The sequence below is a fragment of the Drosophila elegans genome, unplaced genomic scaffold (assembly GCF_018152505.1).
Source record: "Drosophila elegans isolate 14027-0461.03 unplaced genomic scaffold, ASM1815250v1 contig_476, whole genome shotgun sequence".
In the NCBI taxonomy this organism is placed as follows: Eukaryota; Metazoa; Arthropoda; class Insecta; order Diptera; family Drosophilidae; genus Drosophila; species Drosophila elegans.
The window spans coordinates 25,189,035-25,206,390 of NW_024545863.1; the positions used below are offsets into that span (position 1 = coordinate 25,189,035).

A 17,356-nucleotide genomic window follows, 5' to 3' on the forward strand; every position below is an offset into this window, starting at 1 on the left:
ATGGGACACATAAATGGTGGCGAGCTGTTTTGCTTGGCTGCAAATTAAATAAACCCCAAAGATTATAAACTTATGACCAAAAGTGAGGCCTCGAATTAAAACTTCCTCCGTAAATCCTCTGAAATTATTTGAGTCGTTTTTCATATTTATTCATGGTACTTTAGTGCAGAGTGAGCTGAAATTGTAATTTTATTTATAAGATTTAATTTAAATACGTTCTTGTTTAAATTCCTAAAGCTTTTGCATAAGCGATATCTTCAATATTCCACAGGCTTTAAATTATAAAGTTATATTTAAATTGAGTGGAATAAAACAACAGCTTTATAATTAAATGCTGGTCTAAATTAACAAAATTGGTTTCTTATTTTAGTGACTTTTAATGAATTTAGTTTTTCCTACAGATTTACAAAAACCTTTTAAACATTTTCATAAAAATGTGACTCTTTAACTTCAACAGGGCAAAAAATAGAGTACTATTTTAGAAGTCCTAATGGTTGTATTTTAGCCTGTAGTTCTCTGGGGTTCAAATTAATAAATAATTAAATTTACTATAACATTACAACGGGTGTTATTCAGCTTCAGTCGGAGATTAGCTAATAAGAACTATATAAATAGGGCTTTATATAGACGCCAATCACTTGGCCTGGCAGCATTTGGCTCCCGTCTTGGCGGCGCATTGGCATTGGCTGTTTCCGGCGCAGTTTCCTCCGCACTTTCCGGCTGAGCACTGGCAGTCTAGAGTTAAAGGGTTCATTTTATTAGTATTCAATTATATTAGCTTGATTTCCCCATTCCGGTGGACTGCTACTTACTGTTTCCGCATCCCTTGCAAGGCATCCTGTTGGTTTTTTGGTTTGCTTGTCTGTAGAGTAACCGAAACTTGGAGGTGTTGAAACTTTGTGATGACTTCTGGTGGCAGCACTCTGCTCTTTATACCCCATCCAACCAATCGAAACCATGAGCCGTGCTGGCTGATAAGATAAGAAAGCCGTGTGCAGTTACGCGCGATCAACGTGCGCAAAATAACATAATGATTTCTGTGCCTAGCGATGATAAGGCTAATTTGCGCACGCCCTGATAAGAATGTGATGGACTCGGTGGTGTGCAAAGCGCTGGATGTACTATAAGAAGGCTTGGCCACTCAGCTGCAGTCATCAAACAGTGTTTTCTAGCAGCAAAGTTAATAAGTTCATTTTAATATCCTCAAACGGAAGTCTAAAAAATACAACATGGGTTGCAAGGCTTGTGGAACAAGTAAGTATACAAGTGTTCAGCGGCCAAACCAAGCAGATAACTATTTTTTAAACTTAATCCTCAGACTGCCAGTGCTCGGCCACAAAATGCGGCGATAACTGCGCCTGCAGTCAACAGTGCCAGTGCTCCTGCAAGAACGGACCCAAGGACAAGTGCTGCTCCACCAAGAACTAGATGCATATGCCCTTTATCAAGCTCATCTGGCTTCGTGTGATACCTTAACCTTTGGCATGAAATCGAAATAAATACACAATCAACTCATTCAATTTAATGTTTAAAATCAAATCTTTATTGGCCATTTTGACAAGAATAGTTCTTTAGTTATTTTCCACTGTAGTTTTTAAAATAGGACACCCAATTAGCGTTTGTAATTACATTTAGAACATTTACACAATGTACACAATTATTTCAAATACACAGCAAGTATAGGACATTAGTAATATCCAAATATCAACATTGTTTTTGGCGAGCCTTTCTCAAGTGATTCTGTGTATGTGTAGTTTGTGTGTGTGGGTGTTTAAATTTGTGTATAGTTTTTGGGGAATGTGTGTGTGCGCTAGTTTTCACAATTAACCATTAAAAACTTTACGTACACATTATTAAATTTTGTTTCTCAAATTGTGAGTACACAAAAGGAATTCCGTTTCCATTCGCATTTAAGTATTTCAAATGTTTATTGAATTGTTTATTTATTTGGGGGTGTACTTAATTCTTATAAAATTCTTAAGGTTCACATAAAAAGCTAAGTGTAGTGTAGTGTTGTGTTGTGTTATTATTTTTGTTGTTTACATTAATGATTATGTTTACGATCTTTCATACAAAGGTCGAGTGCTTCTCTTGTCTCTGATAACTGACTAAAAAGGCAACCGCATTTGGCGCATTTGAAATGCATTGCAAACTTTGCCCTGACTCAAATAAACATGTTTAAAAAAAAAATATACATGGGTTGGTTAAATTTTTGCGCATTTTCAGCATTGGAAGCCAATAGAGGAGGGGTTCACATAAAGCATTTCACAATGTTACTTAGATTAAAACTAAAATTAACGCAAACATTCCTTGCGTTGCTCCACTCGTTGATTTGTTTTCATCTTTCGTTTAACTTAGGCTTAGCACGCAAAGTATTTCGTATTTCGTATTTCAAAATTTTAAAATTAGTCGATTAAAATTAAAATCAAAATCAAAAATTTAGATTCAACAAATAGTTACTCACTAACTAAACCGATTCTCTCGTCAATATAATTTAAACATAATGCTTTGTCACAGACGAACACGTCTTAGTACAAAAATAAAATTATATGTGTATCTATATATATATAAAGGTATATATAAAAATATAAAACGATTAACATGCGGACACATTCCAAAGGTTTTTACAAAACAGAAATTCTAAGTTCTGCATAAGTCAAACACGTTCATAATCACGAAATAGACAATATTCTGATTGTGTGCTGAAGGTGTTTGTTTGTGTTGAGGTGTCGCGATTTGCATGCATTGCTCTTGTAGATCTTATTGTGGTTGATGTTGTTCTTGTGGTTTGGCGTTTCACAAAAGCTGCAAGGATAAAGGTAGGACGTGAGTTTAAAATTGATAAAAAAAAATTTTCTTAAAAGGTAGTAGGTTCACAATTAACATGTAAAATCTGCAGCTATCTTGTTTTTCAAAAATATATGATATATATTCACCACTGGTGGCAGAAAAGCGTCTGTGTACATATACGTATATAGATTATCTGCATGTAAATTCGTAGTTTCATTTCGTTTCCTGTACTGAGTTTAATCTTTTCTAGCTAGTCTTAAAAAGCTATCGGGTCCCAGACCAGTGAAACCAGCATACTTCCATTTTGAGTTCCCTAAACTTTCTCAAGATTTTCATCTTGACTGTGTGTAGCATGTGTAAGTAGCGTAAAACGACAATCAACGTTAAAAATACGTTTAATAATTAACTAGACAATCGTGAACATTAAATACGTAGCATAATAAACCTCTCCATTAAAATTTATAATTTATCTATACTCATCTTAGGAATATACATTCAACAACTCATTTATTTTCTGTAGTTTTCGATCTGACCCCAAGAGCAAACAAAAGCTAAGTGCGTTTAGGTGATAGTTTAGGTGGAGCAATGTAAAGAAATTAAATACATACCAAACAAAACCTTGCACTACGATGCATTCCCAAGTCTAATAATTACATCTAGATAACATTAAATAAAACTTTCGAATAGCACAATGACTCATGCGCCATATCGTTGCAATCGCTGAGGTGGCGTAAACATCATCGTCGGACTTCCAAGATAGCAGCACACGTTCAGGTGTTTATCTGATTTCGTTTATACATAGACTTCTACATGGTTCATAGTTAGTTTAGTTATATACCTCAAAGTTTGTCATCGAATCGAAGTCCGCCATTCCAAAGTCACCACTAAAAAAGTTTCAAACAAGTTGGGGTAAAAAGGAAAAGAAAGACATTAATTAATGAATAAAAACCAGGACAAAAAAACCATAATCATGCGTAATCAAAGCTCGGGGGAAAGGTAGTGATAATGCATTAATTGTAGGGCATATAAGAATGAAATGGCAGAGAAGTGCGGAGCGAAATGAATATTTGAGTTATTTGAAAATGTTACATTCTATGACCTAACGCTTCTATTGAAGCCAGTCCCTAACACTTTGTAGTGTCGTTAGAATTCAATATAATAACAATAACATCAAATCACAATTAAGTATTACAACAGTAACAAACATGCAAGCCTAAAAAAGGGCATGCAAAAAGTTTTAATATATAAAACAACGATTAGTTTTGAACATTTGTCAAATTTGTAAGATTATATTGAGCCCGAAACTGCCAAAATCGGATGTTTGGTTATCTCAGATCGGCTTAGGTCAGTTTATAGGTGCATGATGGTGCTATTCTGTAAGCTGCGTTCAAAGCGAAATATAGAAGAGGATATACATGAGCGGTTAGAGGGTTTATAATTTAAAGTTGTTTAAAAGTGGCTTAATTTTAACAAAAATTCTTTAAGTAAAGGCTGAAAAGTTTAAAGAGATGGCAATACTTTGAAACTAAAATGAACAATAAAAAACACTCACTTAAACGTAACATAAATAATTGGTTAAATCTCTTAGGACTAATTTGCGAATGACTAGAACTATATTTATTAAGCTCCATGAAGAGCCCATCTGAAGGTAATGGATTGAGGAAGTGATTTTTGGCATGTGCTGCTCATGAGGCGATGCATTTGCAATGAGAATGACGGGACGAGCGGCTATTCGATTAGGGGAATAGAGGAGATGGTGGTCAGGACGGATCGATCGGATGAGAGCGCTATTAGGGCGTGAATGAATGCGGACGAACAGCTCGGGAATTATCAACCAGTGAGCGCGTGAAGTGATCTGGATTGAGTGATTTGGATGCTAAACGTAGTTAAAGCGTTATACCTTTCGGTAAGTGGTACAACCAACTTACGCCCAATACCCAGCCATCAGTTGTGGATGGATGGTCTGAGTTAAAGGCGATGGCACCGCTTATGCTAAATAGTTGGTAACGTACTGTCTAGAGCCGCTCATCATTATGGCCTCATAGATCTCATTTATCACGGGATCGTCGGGAGAAGCGCGTTCTACGATTCTCTCTAGGGCCTCGGCCGTTTCGCTAGCATCGGAATCTGATTCCTCAGTTCGTGCTACGCTAGGGCTATAGTAATTGCAGAAGCTCTCAGGCGAGAAACTGAACCGTCACCCAAAAATCAATAGTTGCAGAAGGTTGAAAATGAAAATAAACAAAGAGTAGGGTAGGTAAGATTCTGTGTAAGTACAAATAAGTAGAGTCAAGTGACTTGAAGAGCCCATCGAAGTGCTCAGCCAGAATTCCCAATTAATTTTATTAGTTCGTATAACAACAAAGCCTCAATTTTGGGTTAGTTAGGGGGCAAACGCTTTCGGTTTCGTCGTTTTGCCCCTTTTTAACGTTTTCATTTCGAATTCAAAGTATTGCAATCTGGTTAAACATTTTGGTCAAAATCATAATCAAAACAACGCAAAGTAAAGCAAAGAAAGCTGAGACATAAAAGGCAGATCAGCCATGACATAGAGGCTTTGTCGATCATCTCGGGTCGAGGATTAGTTCTCTACTCAGGCACTCAAGCCAAGGGGAAAAGTCTCAATAGGTAACAAGTGGATTATTGTTTTTCTTGTTGCTGTTGGCGGTCGGATTGGCGTGTTAGATGTTGCGTCGACATGCAAAACTTACTTTCCCAGTTGCATGGCATCCTGTTGTGACACGTGATGCGGGGTTCCACTAGTGGATCCGTTGTCCCCGTTGCTGCAAACGTGGACGTGCAATTGGCTCTTCACATATCCAGTCACGGGATCTATAACGACGGGTTCAGGTTCTGATTAAGAGTGTTAGACCGTGCCTTCTAGGATTCCAATTTTACCTTGACGCTTCGAGTAGAACTCGCCGAAAGCGGCGTCCCTTTTCACGGGAGACGAATTGCGATCGCTGGGATGCAGCCAGCAGAGCACATCGAGATCTCGGATGCGATCGGCCAGGCTCAGCACCTGGAAATCACGTGCTGTCCAGGGCGCCAGCATGGTGACCAGCCCGTTTTCGTTCACATACGCGATGGTGACTCCACCTGAAGTTCCAAAGGAAGTTTTAGCAAACCCGTGAAAGCATCAACCGAACCTGCACTCACCTAGCTCGCTGTCGGAGAAGCGAAGCAGGAAGGTGCCGATGCCACAGACTGAGCGCAGCAGATCATCCTGTGCCTTGACCTTGTTAATGAAGCCCATGATGCAACCAGCCTTCCACATGCCCAACATGTGATCTTTGGTGAGTTTCATGATGGCAAAGAACCATTCCCAGAAGGTGAAAGACCGCTCGGGCAAGGGTTCCTTGCAGAACTGATTCCACGTAATGTATTCGGACCGCTCCTCACGCTGGAGCTTCTCGTCTATAACCATAAGCACAATACGGATTGATAAGCATCAAATTTGAGTATCTATAGTATACCACTTACATAGGAAGTCCAGGTTATCAATAGTCAAAGAGCGCCCTGTGCAAGATCCGAACTTAATGTTTAGCGCCACCGAAAGCTGGGCCCAGGTGACACGATCGGTGATTACGAAGGGATCGCGCACAATCTCCGCGAACGCGTTGTCCCAAGTAATGGTGGCCCAAGACTGTGGCTCCTGGTTGCCGTGCACGATCACCACCACCGGCAGTGACAGGGTCCACACGCGGATCTGGAAATCGTTTACTGTGGTGGTGGTGTAGAAGAACAGGGTGAACTTCTCGTCCATGACGCTCTCGGTGCCCTTCTTCTCTGCCCGCTTGATCTTCTTCAGCTGCATGTTGCGGAAGCTGGCGGAGAACACATGGTTATTCTGCTGGTACTCCATGGTGCTCGAGGCGTTCTGTATCTCGCCCGACGATTGCCCGGCCACGGTGTTGTCCATCTGCGGATTGCGGGTGACGTAGCGTTGCGCTTGGATCTCTGTGGATGGGAATAGGAATTAATTAAGTCTCATATGTTATTCAGGAGAAGCCAATTTTGTCGTCACCTGACATGATGATGCACTCTACTGTGGGCGGATTGTTGTGGATGCCCAGCTGGGAGCCAATGAGCCAGCGCACAGAGGCCGCAAAGCGTGTGTTGGTCTTCATTACTTGCGGCGGCTGCTTGTCCACGATGAAGGCGGAGCACACCAGGTGCTTTTGCGCGTTCTGCACCTGTTCGAGCAGGTGTGTTAGCTCCGGTTCGTCGCTGACCAGACGTACGCGCATCGTCTCCTTAACGGCAGCCAGCATGTGGGCGATGAAAGTCTCAAGCAACTCGAAGCAGCGCTGGATGTCGTCCAGGGAGCCCTCATTGAATGGGGCTCCGTTGCCGGCTTGCGCTTGCTGGTGGCGCCAGTTCTTCAGCTCGTGTAAGACCATCTCGTGAAGGGACTCGTAGTACATAAAGCTGCGACGCATTGTGATCACGATGGTGGCCTTCTCCTCCATCAGGCTTCTGAAGGCCACGTCCGCGTTCGGCGAGGCTGTGGAGCTCAACATGTAGCTGTAGTTCTGGACCAGCAGCTTCAGGGCGTTGGCGCAGTTGCCGAATTCGTTGAGGGTCTGCATGATCTGGTGCTGCACCTCGTACAGCTCCACCTTGGGTGTGGCCATGCCGAGGGCTGGCGAGGCAATGCCGCCAGTATTTTGCACGTTGTGGATGCCCTGAACCACTGACGGACTGCAGCTGTTGGTCACCGCCATCAGATCACTGGCGTCCATATAGCCGGTAACCATTGGCGAGTTGTTCATATTATAGGGATTGAGCGGCATCGATTGGCCTGTGGTAGAAGCCACGCTTTTCTCGGTGACCAGCTGCAGCTCTTTCTGTAGGCCGCTGCGCAGGTGGGTGTACAGCTCGACGGCGGAGGTGCGTTGGATGAGGGCGCAGAGCTCCACCACTCGGAACTTGAGGGCCTGGTCGGTGGCGGTGCGCGTGGACAGTAGCTTCTGCTGCAGGTCCTCGTTGAACTTCAGGGACACGCGCTCTAGTTGCTCGGTGGAGTTGGGTGTGACCTGCTCGGACCTGAGGGTGTAGAAGATAATCGGCTATTAGATCATGCCCTGTTCATGGAGCTTAGCGAACTTAGTCGTATCCTGCTGCTGGCTTCAATCACCCCATTACCCCCCAACTTCCCGCTCTACTCACATTATCCTGTCTTCGATCCAGGGCGCCAAGCAGAGGCGCAGGTCGAGCAGGCCCTTCTCTTCGTAGTAGGCCGCCATACGCTGCTCGCAGTCGGAATGACTGGAGACGCGCTTCCACAGGCTCATGCTCTTGCTCTACCCGATGGATATGATGATGGTATTGTGATTTTTGATGCTTAGCTGTGACAGCTGAATGGGTATGGTATTCAGTGCAACGGTTGGGATTTGGTTTTTGGCCCGATCTCAGTTTCTGTTGTGGGACTGTTTTTTTCGAGGCTATTGGCCCGATCAAGGTCCGGCTGGCTTCGACAGGCAAATGAGTCGGATGTGTCCATAAAATGCAATCGCATACATGCGAACGAGATCGTGTTTTTCTGATTTGGTTTGGATTTTAGTATGGTTAGGAGGAAACTATAAATACACAAGCATATGTACATGAGGGTAAGTGCGTGGTTTTGAAAAAATAATGACTCCTAATATTGAATTAAGATGTGATGTGATGGAATGGTTTTGAGGGATCCAAAGGCATATGTACAACCCAATGAGATATTAACACTATTTGCATTGCAGCTCGAACTGCAAGTCATGTACCCATAAAGACAGCCAATTGTTGAATTATCTTTCAGGGTTTGGGGTCCCCCTTGGTCAAATAACCAAATGCACACAAACAAAACGATGTTTGTGTCATAACGAAATGTAAAGAAAATGCTGTTCAGTAAACATCTTTGTTACGCCTTCCAGAACTATAACCACCAGATAAAACTGATATATATAAGGTTGTTTACGTTACGAACTTAAATTGGTAGTTTACATTACCCAAAACTAATAAGATTCAAGATAAAAACAGTATGATATTTTAAAGATTTGTATATATATAGTTTGTTTACCTTGCCTAAAATAATTTCATTAATATTAAGCTTGTTTAGAAAATGTGCTAACTTGGTAATGGAAATTTAATTAGTCGTAAGTATTAGCAGAGCAGGAAGCAGATCCCCCATCGTATCGTTGGGTCATGGAACATCGCTTTGTAAACGAGATAAAGAGCAGAATAATGGCGAATAGGCCGGCTTTAGCCTTTAATTACCATAACAAAAAATTATTGCAAATGGCAAACACAGCGAGAAAAACCAGCTCGCACGCAAGTGAGAAAGTAAACAAGACGAAGCAAAACAACGCGTGAGGTGAATTCGAGACTCTTCGAACAACAGGTGTGAAAATTAATTGCACCGCCGGGCGAGTCCGATCCGTGGGGAATATGACTCATTATGGCCATGCTAAATGGTGCTGATAAGGCAGGCACTAGCCGAGCCCTTCTTCATCTCCTCCTTTGGCCCCTGGCCCGGTCCAAGCCACCGGCGACAGTTTCTTGTCGTCGAAACGTGACCGTAAATGAGCGGTAACCCAGACGCAGGTCCAGACTCAAGACTGAAGAACCAAACCCAAAACCCGAACCGAAGCGTGTTTGCTTTTGTGGTCGATACGCTAATTTCTGTAGTTACCCGGAAAAAAGGCCAGCGCGACGCTCACGTAGCAAATATGAATGGCACAAGAAAACGAAGAAGTTGAAAGAGTGGTGTAAACAAGGCAAACCAGTCCGTTTCCAGTCCAGGCAACGAAATTAGATAAGGATCTAATGACCGAAACGGGCCCGAAAATGCAGCCTAAGCCAAGCCAAAGGGACCAACTCGAGTGAGAGGTGGATGATCACAAAAAAACAGGTCGCGATACCTGCCCCAGGAACCGAATTCGGATGTGCGGCTCACTAGGTATGAGAATCAGGGAGTCAGCTTAGGTAGATGGAGCCAATATGATTGTGTGGAAGGTATACTCCCTATACTCGAAGGCAGGTTTAGTTCTATTCATAAGTTAATGCTGCTGATGTTGCTGCTGTTTCTGCCCTTCGACGCTTTCTAGTCCAAAGCAAAGTAGTTCAAGGTTCTGAATTGGTTGCCTCTAATGTGCCAAGTCAGTTGGAAGCAACTCCGCGAAGTTGACAAAAGTTTTTTTGTCTTCTCTCTCATTAGGAGCTCACACATGCGGCCTTAGAAGTAATTTTCCGCTTTTAATCAACTTAAAAAGCTGCAAACTAATACAGCTACATGATGAGTCAACCACTCCGAGGGTTATCAGTGAAAAAACTTGAGGAAAAACAAAAGAAAAACCTCGCACTGACGGACGTGTTGATTTCGCGGATCGATTGACCAGCTTTACGAAGAATTCTCCCTGATCCCGATCCCACTTGGGTTATCTGAGAGGAGCTGAGCCTGTTCGCAGCCACCTGCGAAGCGATCGAGCAGACTGTTTACAAACAATCAATAAGCGATAGCCAGTCGGGCTCTATATACTCTATATGTCACATAAACAACAACAAATCACAGAAAAACAAACAAAAGTTATGTTTAAATAGGATGAGATTTGAGCAGGTCTTTACCGATCGATCGAGGAAACTAAACTAAAGGCTTCCCCAATTTAAAACCTTACTTTTATACCCCAAACTTTTCAATTGATAAGGCCGAAACGAGAATGATAAAGTCGGAACGGAGAACCGTTAAGAATGATATGAAAATTACGCCGAAGTAGTTAGAATAATCAGTGTTTGCTGGAAATTTGCCTTATTCCTCACATTATTACCATGCTCTGATAACACGATGGCCAAAAGGCATTGATGAATCAATTGCCACGAAAGATTGCGTATGGATTAGGCGGAAAACTTGTCGAGCAACTGAACAAGACACTTATCAGGTCAGATGGCCAACTTTAAATAGCCCTCTACTATTTCGAGGAAAAGCGACTGGACTTTCTGTTTAGTGGGAACTGCAAAACTAGTGACCGAATGCCAAAAATTTGTATGCCAATAAACATATTATTATGAAATTTGGCTAATGGAATTATTATGTTAATTTACGCACAGCTGGTGTATATTATCATCGCAAATAACCAACCGCAGGTCATAATTAAAGTGCAAAATGCACGGACGGATGACTGGATGGACTCCGCCCTCTTTGGGGGCCTTGGGATTCCCTTTGCAATAGTTTTTGGGGGAGTGCCGTCATTGGGGACCAAACTACATACCGGTAGTTTTCTAATATGGAAATGCCTTATCAACGTCTTTAAACATACTAAACTTAACGCGTTCCAAAAAAGTTACTCATTTCAAATCCTTTTTTTTTTTTGCCCTGAGTTTATCTTGTGATGCTGCGCCAATCAAATCCAGTTTCGGTTTCGCCATCCGCACGAGCGAGCTACGCTCAATGAAAGCAAAAACAAAGCCAAACAAACCAAGAAACAAACGCAGACGCGATAAAAAAGTTTTGTGGCTTTTTTAAGTTTCGGTATTGACTGCTAAAAGCGTAAAATAGCTCTATCATGCGACGTCAGAAAAAAAACTCACTGGGAAAAAATGTTTGAATAATATAACTGTTAGATAAGGAAGATTACTTAAGGCAGTAAATATAAATATATAATGAAACAATTTTTTTTTACTAACTCGCTAAAAACTTTTTAAACTTTGGTTATAAAAACGAAGTACAAAGCAAAGAGTGCAATTTTTATAAGCTTTTATGTTAATGGTGAAAGTATAATGTATTTAACTTTTTGGTTATTTTTCAAAATACAATTTTCAGAAAATAACCCAAAGTACATGTTCATTTTAAGTCTCAGAAATAGTCGAAAAGTATAGGTGCACAAGAGAAAATGGATAAATTCAAACATCGAACATGTAATGAAAATTAAAGAATTAAAAAAAATCATCTTTTATAATAATGCCTGTTTTATGCTTTGCATTAGAGGTACACCACCAGTCGGCGTTCAGTTAACCGCAAAAGCCGCGATAACCGGTAGTTACCTGGCGACCCAACCACCAACCGCTCCCCCGCACAGCCGACATTAGCGATTTATAGCGCCATATAGAATGTGAGTTAGTCGGAGGGGCAGAGTTGGAGGGCGAAATATATTTACTTAGTTGCAGCCGCACACACGCTAAAGTCGGCGTTATTTATAAGCGGCTGGTTGTAAATGTTCACACATGTCCACGGGGGCTTCTGGGCCAAATGGAGAGGTGAAAGAAAACGCCGTCGCTGGCCGGCTTCAGAGGGTTAAAAACGTGTATACCACAACAGACCTTAAAAGCGCGTCACACACGCAAACACAAGTATATTCCAACCACGGACACAACAAATGTGTAACGAGGTTTTTTTTTCATTTTTTAAGTGTATGTATAAATTCATTTCGATCTCTCGACGGCGAAAATGTTTTCAGTTGCAAAACTTGAATTTGCATTGACGTCTATCTTTTCGGCGAGCGTTCCGAGAATCGCCGTTTATCCAATGCATATACTAAGTACATTAATATATTCTGACAAACAAAACACGACGGTTTCAGTCGCCGGGAAATAAAACAGTTTGGATTCATATTATACCCACCTTCTAAGAACTGATATTATAAATTCATAATTTTGTATAATCAGTAAAGGTACATTAAGGTCAATAACAACATTCTATGTCTATGTCTAATCTTTCAGTGTCTCTAGCGACCTTGAGCCTTGAATTTTGCACAATGAAAATGCTGTGCATGCAAAGAAAGTGGTTTGGTTTCGTTGCGGGGAAAAGCAAACTGGTTGGGCGGCTTTTTGCATTCGTTTGTTTGTGGGTTATATAAAGCAGCGGATCCAAGAAAAATATAAGTCAATTCAGCGTTCGTCGGGGGAAAACCCCAAGCTCATAGTTATCTACATAGCCAATTGTTATGGCATATATACATCCTTACATTCTTGACCAACGGATTGTTTGTTAGTATGTATCCGTATCTGTGCATGAGTATCTGTATCTCAACAAGCTCTCGCCGACCAGCTGCCCACACAAAAAACTGAATTTCTGATGTCGTTCGGCTGACGGCGTCAAACAAAAACCGAATCGCAAACAAACAGAGAAATACAGCGAGAGATAGAGAGAAAGAGGGAGAACAACAAAAAAAGGCCCAATTGCACTTTTAGCCGTGTAATTAATGCTGAGCTAGTAAAAGCCAAATAGGCGCGTCTTAGATAAGCATTTGGCAATGACTCATCGGCACTGAAAATCGGGCAAAAGTTACTTCATTTTGTTTATCTTTGTACATTTTTGTATATCTACGCTGCGAAATCTCTGGGATAAACAATCTGCAGATATAGATTGAGAATAATCCCCAAAATTATTATGCACACACAATTTGGCGTATTGCCACAGCGAAAATTCTGGAAAACGTGTTATCTGCAAGGTGGGCGTATAAACAAGATATGGGCCAGATAGAAAAGATCCCCATTTTCTTGCGAACTGAAATGCTTTAGAGAATCCAGTGGAAAGTTTTATGGCAGCAGCCCGGCACTGATAAGAAGGTTTGTAACTACGTATCATAAAACGTGAGACAACTGGAAGACACAGTGACACCTCGGTATAAGGAATCGCACTATCTATAACTTGCCAAATGTTCAAATTTTCGTTTTCGAAGCACCCTTTTTTAAGACCGTCCAGAAACGCAGCCACACATTTTTTGCGCCAAAAGGTCTATTGGTTTGCGCTAAAGGTCTATGCAAATTAAATCAATTTAAATAATTATTTATTGACACACAAATACCTAATTGAATGTTGCTCATGTCATATTTAAAGCTATGTATTTGAGGTAAGTAGCGAAGACGTTGGACTTTATTACCAATCGGGTTGTGTTTAAGGTCAGTAAAATTTTCCCGGCCCCTTGGTGGCTTCTAACCCTCGGTTTGAGTCCCCAAGAACGAGGGTTCTGCCTTTGTTGTTTCTGGCTGTTCTTTTCGCTTTTTGCTTTCTGCTGCTTCAACATTTGTGCCAGCCAGCCGTACATTTTGTATTTTTCTTATTCAATTTTTTATAAACAACGCACACACTCACGATTTCTTTGAGGAGAGTGTCGTTTGTGGTATTTTGCACTCATAAAAGTTTAATAAGCATGCCTTTGGCCTGAGGGTGTGTGGGTGTAAGTCGTACATTAACAATGGTACCCTCACTCTCCCCACCATCGTTGCACCACCCCCAACCACCCCCAAACTGCCTTCTTTACCCCGGCAAGTGTTATTTAAGTAATCATTTATCGTTGTTGCTCGCCTGACATTTTGCACGATGTTTGTCGGCTTTCGTTTCCCGTACTGCGACACCGAATTGCTTTGGGTATATTGGACTTGTTGCCAATTGAATCCACATATAAATAAAAATCCCAAAGTCCTCGACCAGACCATTGCCAGAAAGGCAGATCAATGCTCGATGACACGCTTGGTCTAATTTTTTGAGCTCTCTTATCAGTTAACTAATTTAATGACTTCATGCCCAATAAACAGAATATAATTTAATAGATTTTCCTATCAGGTGATTAAAACAGAGGATGAGCCAAAATATAATAAACATTAAAAACATTAAAATTTAATTGCCAGCATGATTTTGTCTCCGCCCTGTTTAATTACTCCTACCAATTAAATAAATTTGGTTTTCCCAACACAAGATCAATTTTAGAAACTTATTAAGCTTAGTCCGAATCGAAAGGTTAGAATGTTATCGGTTAATATATATTTTAAAATATGCAACTTATTAGCTTATTCTAGAGTATAGTATTCAGTTTGATAACAATTTGTTACATCAATAAGACACGACAAACACTCAGAATCTATCATTTTGAAGTGCTATATTTTCGCGTCGTGTTTCATCGCGATGGTTGGGGTCTAGTGATTAACACTACAGAAGCATGGAACGATCAATAAGAGGGCGCAATAAGTGTAAGTACAGTACCTACTCACTCTGTTGAGACGGGCAGAAGACTGCTCCACTTACGCCTGTAGCGCAAACGATTAAAAGCAACACAATAAGCGACTTTGATAACGAGGTGTCAATGTAACAAAGAAAATAAGGGAAGTCGCCGATAAGGAACAGGGCTCCATTTGCTCTCAAAGAATTAATTAGCATTGCCCATATCTAAGTTCAATAAATATCTTCAAACACATGTGGATTGGATTTGTGGCGATAAACTGTTTTGCAAATGTGTTCACATCTCTTATGTGAGCATGGAGAATTGAAGTTAACATTCCTTAGGAATTAAGTTGCTTTAATAGTTAGACAAAATATACGAATAACATAATTTTTATTAGGATAAAGGCATCCTTTCATTTTCTCCTTTACTTTAAATTCAAAGATATAGTTGAATTATATTTAAAGAGATAAGTACATTTGAAAACTAAATATACTAGAGCTTATAATAAAACATATCTGGGGTTTTCGGATTCCGATAACGAATTATAGTAGGGGTGACATTCTCCATCACATAAACGAAAGCCTTTTTGACAACTACCATAAATCCCCTAACCATTTAGCCATCGATTAGACGCCAGACTATGACCAATATTAATCTACTGTGCCCGCAACTATCAGGTTTATCAAATGTGCACCGTCGGGGGTTAACGTTGGCGTCGCTGCCAATCGTAATTTGTCCAAAGTGGTAAGAGCCAGCCGGGTTATAGCCAGGCCAAGAAGTCGGATTGTAGAGAGAAAGAGGGGACAAGGAACGAGAACGACAGACGACAGCGTACAAGATATAAGTGTTGAGCGCGCAGAAGTCGGCGAGGTAAGAAAGCAAGAGTAGCATGTGAATATGAGAATGATACGCCAGGCACAGAAAAAAACATTTGTAAGTTCATCAATTTGATGGCTTTTAACGGAGACCATATAAGAAATTTCCATTTTCTCAATAGGAAAATTATAATTTAGGCTCTAACATTTGGGCCATCTTATGTGTGATCTTTAATTTGAAATATATTTAACGAAAATACTAAAAATTGCATTTTTTCCAAAATAAGAAAAATAGAAGGTTTCTCAATACAAGGCAATGTAATTTTTAATTTTTGACCTGCGCATTTCTTTTGATAACAAGCTACTTATTTTCCCCTGTGCAGGAGTGCGAGTGGGATGGTTAGATGAGGAACAGCTAATATACTCGATAGCGGTGTTGTTGTTGCTGCCATTTGTGCTATTGCACTCGAAATTCTTGTTGCCTTTGTTTTTATGGGCTTTCCAGGAAACAACAATGAACGGGGAAGACGAAGCAAAATAAGAAACAGGAGCGCGTTGCACACATGTGTGAGTGTATTTATGTATAAATAAAGGTTGAAGTGGAAACACATGATGATGGTGCATTGGTTTCGTGGTTAAAATGCAAAGAACCTTCGTGAAGGCCTCTCGGTCACACACCCACCTACAAATGCAGTAGAGTCCTCCCACCCGTGCATAAATATACCCCATCCATCCCCCCATTTTTGCTCTTTTCCCCCATTTTCTATTTACCTTTGGTATACAAACACCAGGAAGAAACACTGTGTAATCACACACGGCTGGCTGGTATCGGGATGTTTGTATTGGTAGCCTCCCGCTGTTGCTCTTGGATATTTTCTTGTTATGTATTTGCCGTTTTATTTTTAAATCGCGCTCGCCTCACACACACGCACACGCAGTGCGAGAGAGACGGGACAACACGCACACGCACACTGAATTAAACAAACGTAGAGTCCTGGCAAAAACAAAGTCTATCTACGATTCGCGAATTCAAAGTTGGCAAAAGAATTCAACTGGTTGCGCACTTGAAAATTGCTCCGCTTTTGAACGAATGCGGTGAGTAGCTAAAAAAAACGATTGGATGTTCGTCGGTGGTGGCAAAACATCGATAGTTCTCTCTCTCTCTCTTTCTGTTAGTTCGACGATATTCTAAAATTTCTCTGCTAGTTCGACGATTTCCTAACATTTCTCTGTTAATTTAACCTCACTGATGTAAAAAAAAATACTAGAAAATTCAGCAGGTGGATAGATCAGATAGACCGGACTCGAACCTATTAAGACTGTTAATTCAACAGCAATGAATGTTAATAGCAAAAAATAAACTATTTACTGAGCAAATGACAATAAACAAATGCTTAACAAACGGGGGATCTACACGTGTTTTGCTTTTATTATTGTGCGCCACTGAGTAAGAAGCGCCGATTGTTCGCACAAACACATGCAACTTAGTAGCGGTGCAATTAATTGCATTTAATTGATTTGTCCACCCAAAGTCAAGGTTACCCAAAACTCAATTACTTTTTTTTCTTTTGTCTACGCTTTTGTATTCCATACATAAACAGAAGGTCCTACAACTTCACCTGTTGTGCGCAGCAACAAGCAAGCATGCCGCCCACTTCAGCGCGAGGGGGTGGAGCTCGAAGAGGGGGATGTATAAGGATGGGTCCCATCAAATCAATAGGCTTTGAATAATTTATTTTCTCCACTTTTGCCCAGTAACTTACCTTTCAGATTGGCTTTTTGGTTATGGCCTTTTCGCGAATGGCAGGTGGCAAAGGAAACCCCTTTTTCAGGTAATGA

The 17,356-nt window shown here is 40.9% G+C and overlaps 3 protein-coding genes across 6 annotated transcripts; 1 reads left to right on the plus strand and 2 right to left on the minus strand.

The window, feature by feature from the left end:
• Positions 1-357: 357 nt before the first annotated feature.
• On the minus strand, positions 358-918 carry LOC108136724 (metallothionein-2). The gene is made up of 2 exons (XM_017258049.2): positions 813-918; positions 358-735 (listed from the first exon to the last, which is right to left on the minus strand). Exons 1-2 carry the CDS (start codon positions 835-837, stop codon positions 635-637), a joined length of 126 nt encoding a protein of 41 aa, XP_017113538.1. The 5' UTR covers positions 838-918; the 3' UTR covers positions 358-634.
• A 209-nt stretch (positions 919-1,127) lies between these two features.
• On the plus strand, positions 1,128-1,520 carry LOC108136840 (metallothionein-4). The gene is made up of 2 exons (XM_017258261.2): positions 1,128-1,254; positions 1,319-1,520. The coding sequence occupies exons 1-2, from the start codon at positions 1,230-1,232 to the stop codon at positions 1,426-1,428; spliced, it is 135 nt and encodes a 44-aa protein (XP_017113750.1). The 5' UTR covers positions 1,128-1,229; the 3' UTR covers positions 1,429-1,520.
• Positions 1,521-16,622, minus strand: LOC108136838 (signal transducer and transcription activator). Of its 4 annotated transcripts, none has more exons than XM_041709081.1 (10): positions 16,289-16,622; positions 7,963-8,372; positions 6,818-7,839; positions 6,274-6,750; positions 5,950-6,207; positions 5,689-5,889; positions 5,502-5,622; positions 4,803-4,979; positions 3,399-3,674; positions 1,521-2,805 (listed from the first exon to the last, which is right to left on the minus strand). In XM_041709081.1, exons 2-9 carry the CDS (start codon positions 8,085-8,087, stop codon positions 3,617-3,619), a joined length of 2,439 nt encoding a protein of 812 aa, XP_041565015.1. In that variant the 5' UTR covers positions 8,088-8,372; positions 16,289-16,622; the 3' UTR covers positions 1,521-2,805; positions 3,399-3,616. The 4 variants fall into 4 exon arrangements, with proteins under 4 accessions (XP_041565015.1, XP_041565014.1, XP_041565017.1 ...); XM_041709080.1 differs by having other exon boundaries at positions 5,502-5,643; XM_041709083.1 differs by lacking the exon at positions 4,803-4,979.
• Between the last annotated feature and the right edge of the window lie 734 nt (positions 16,623-17,356).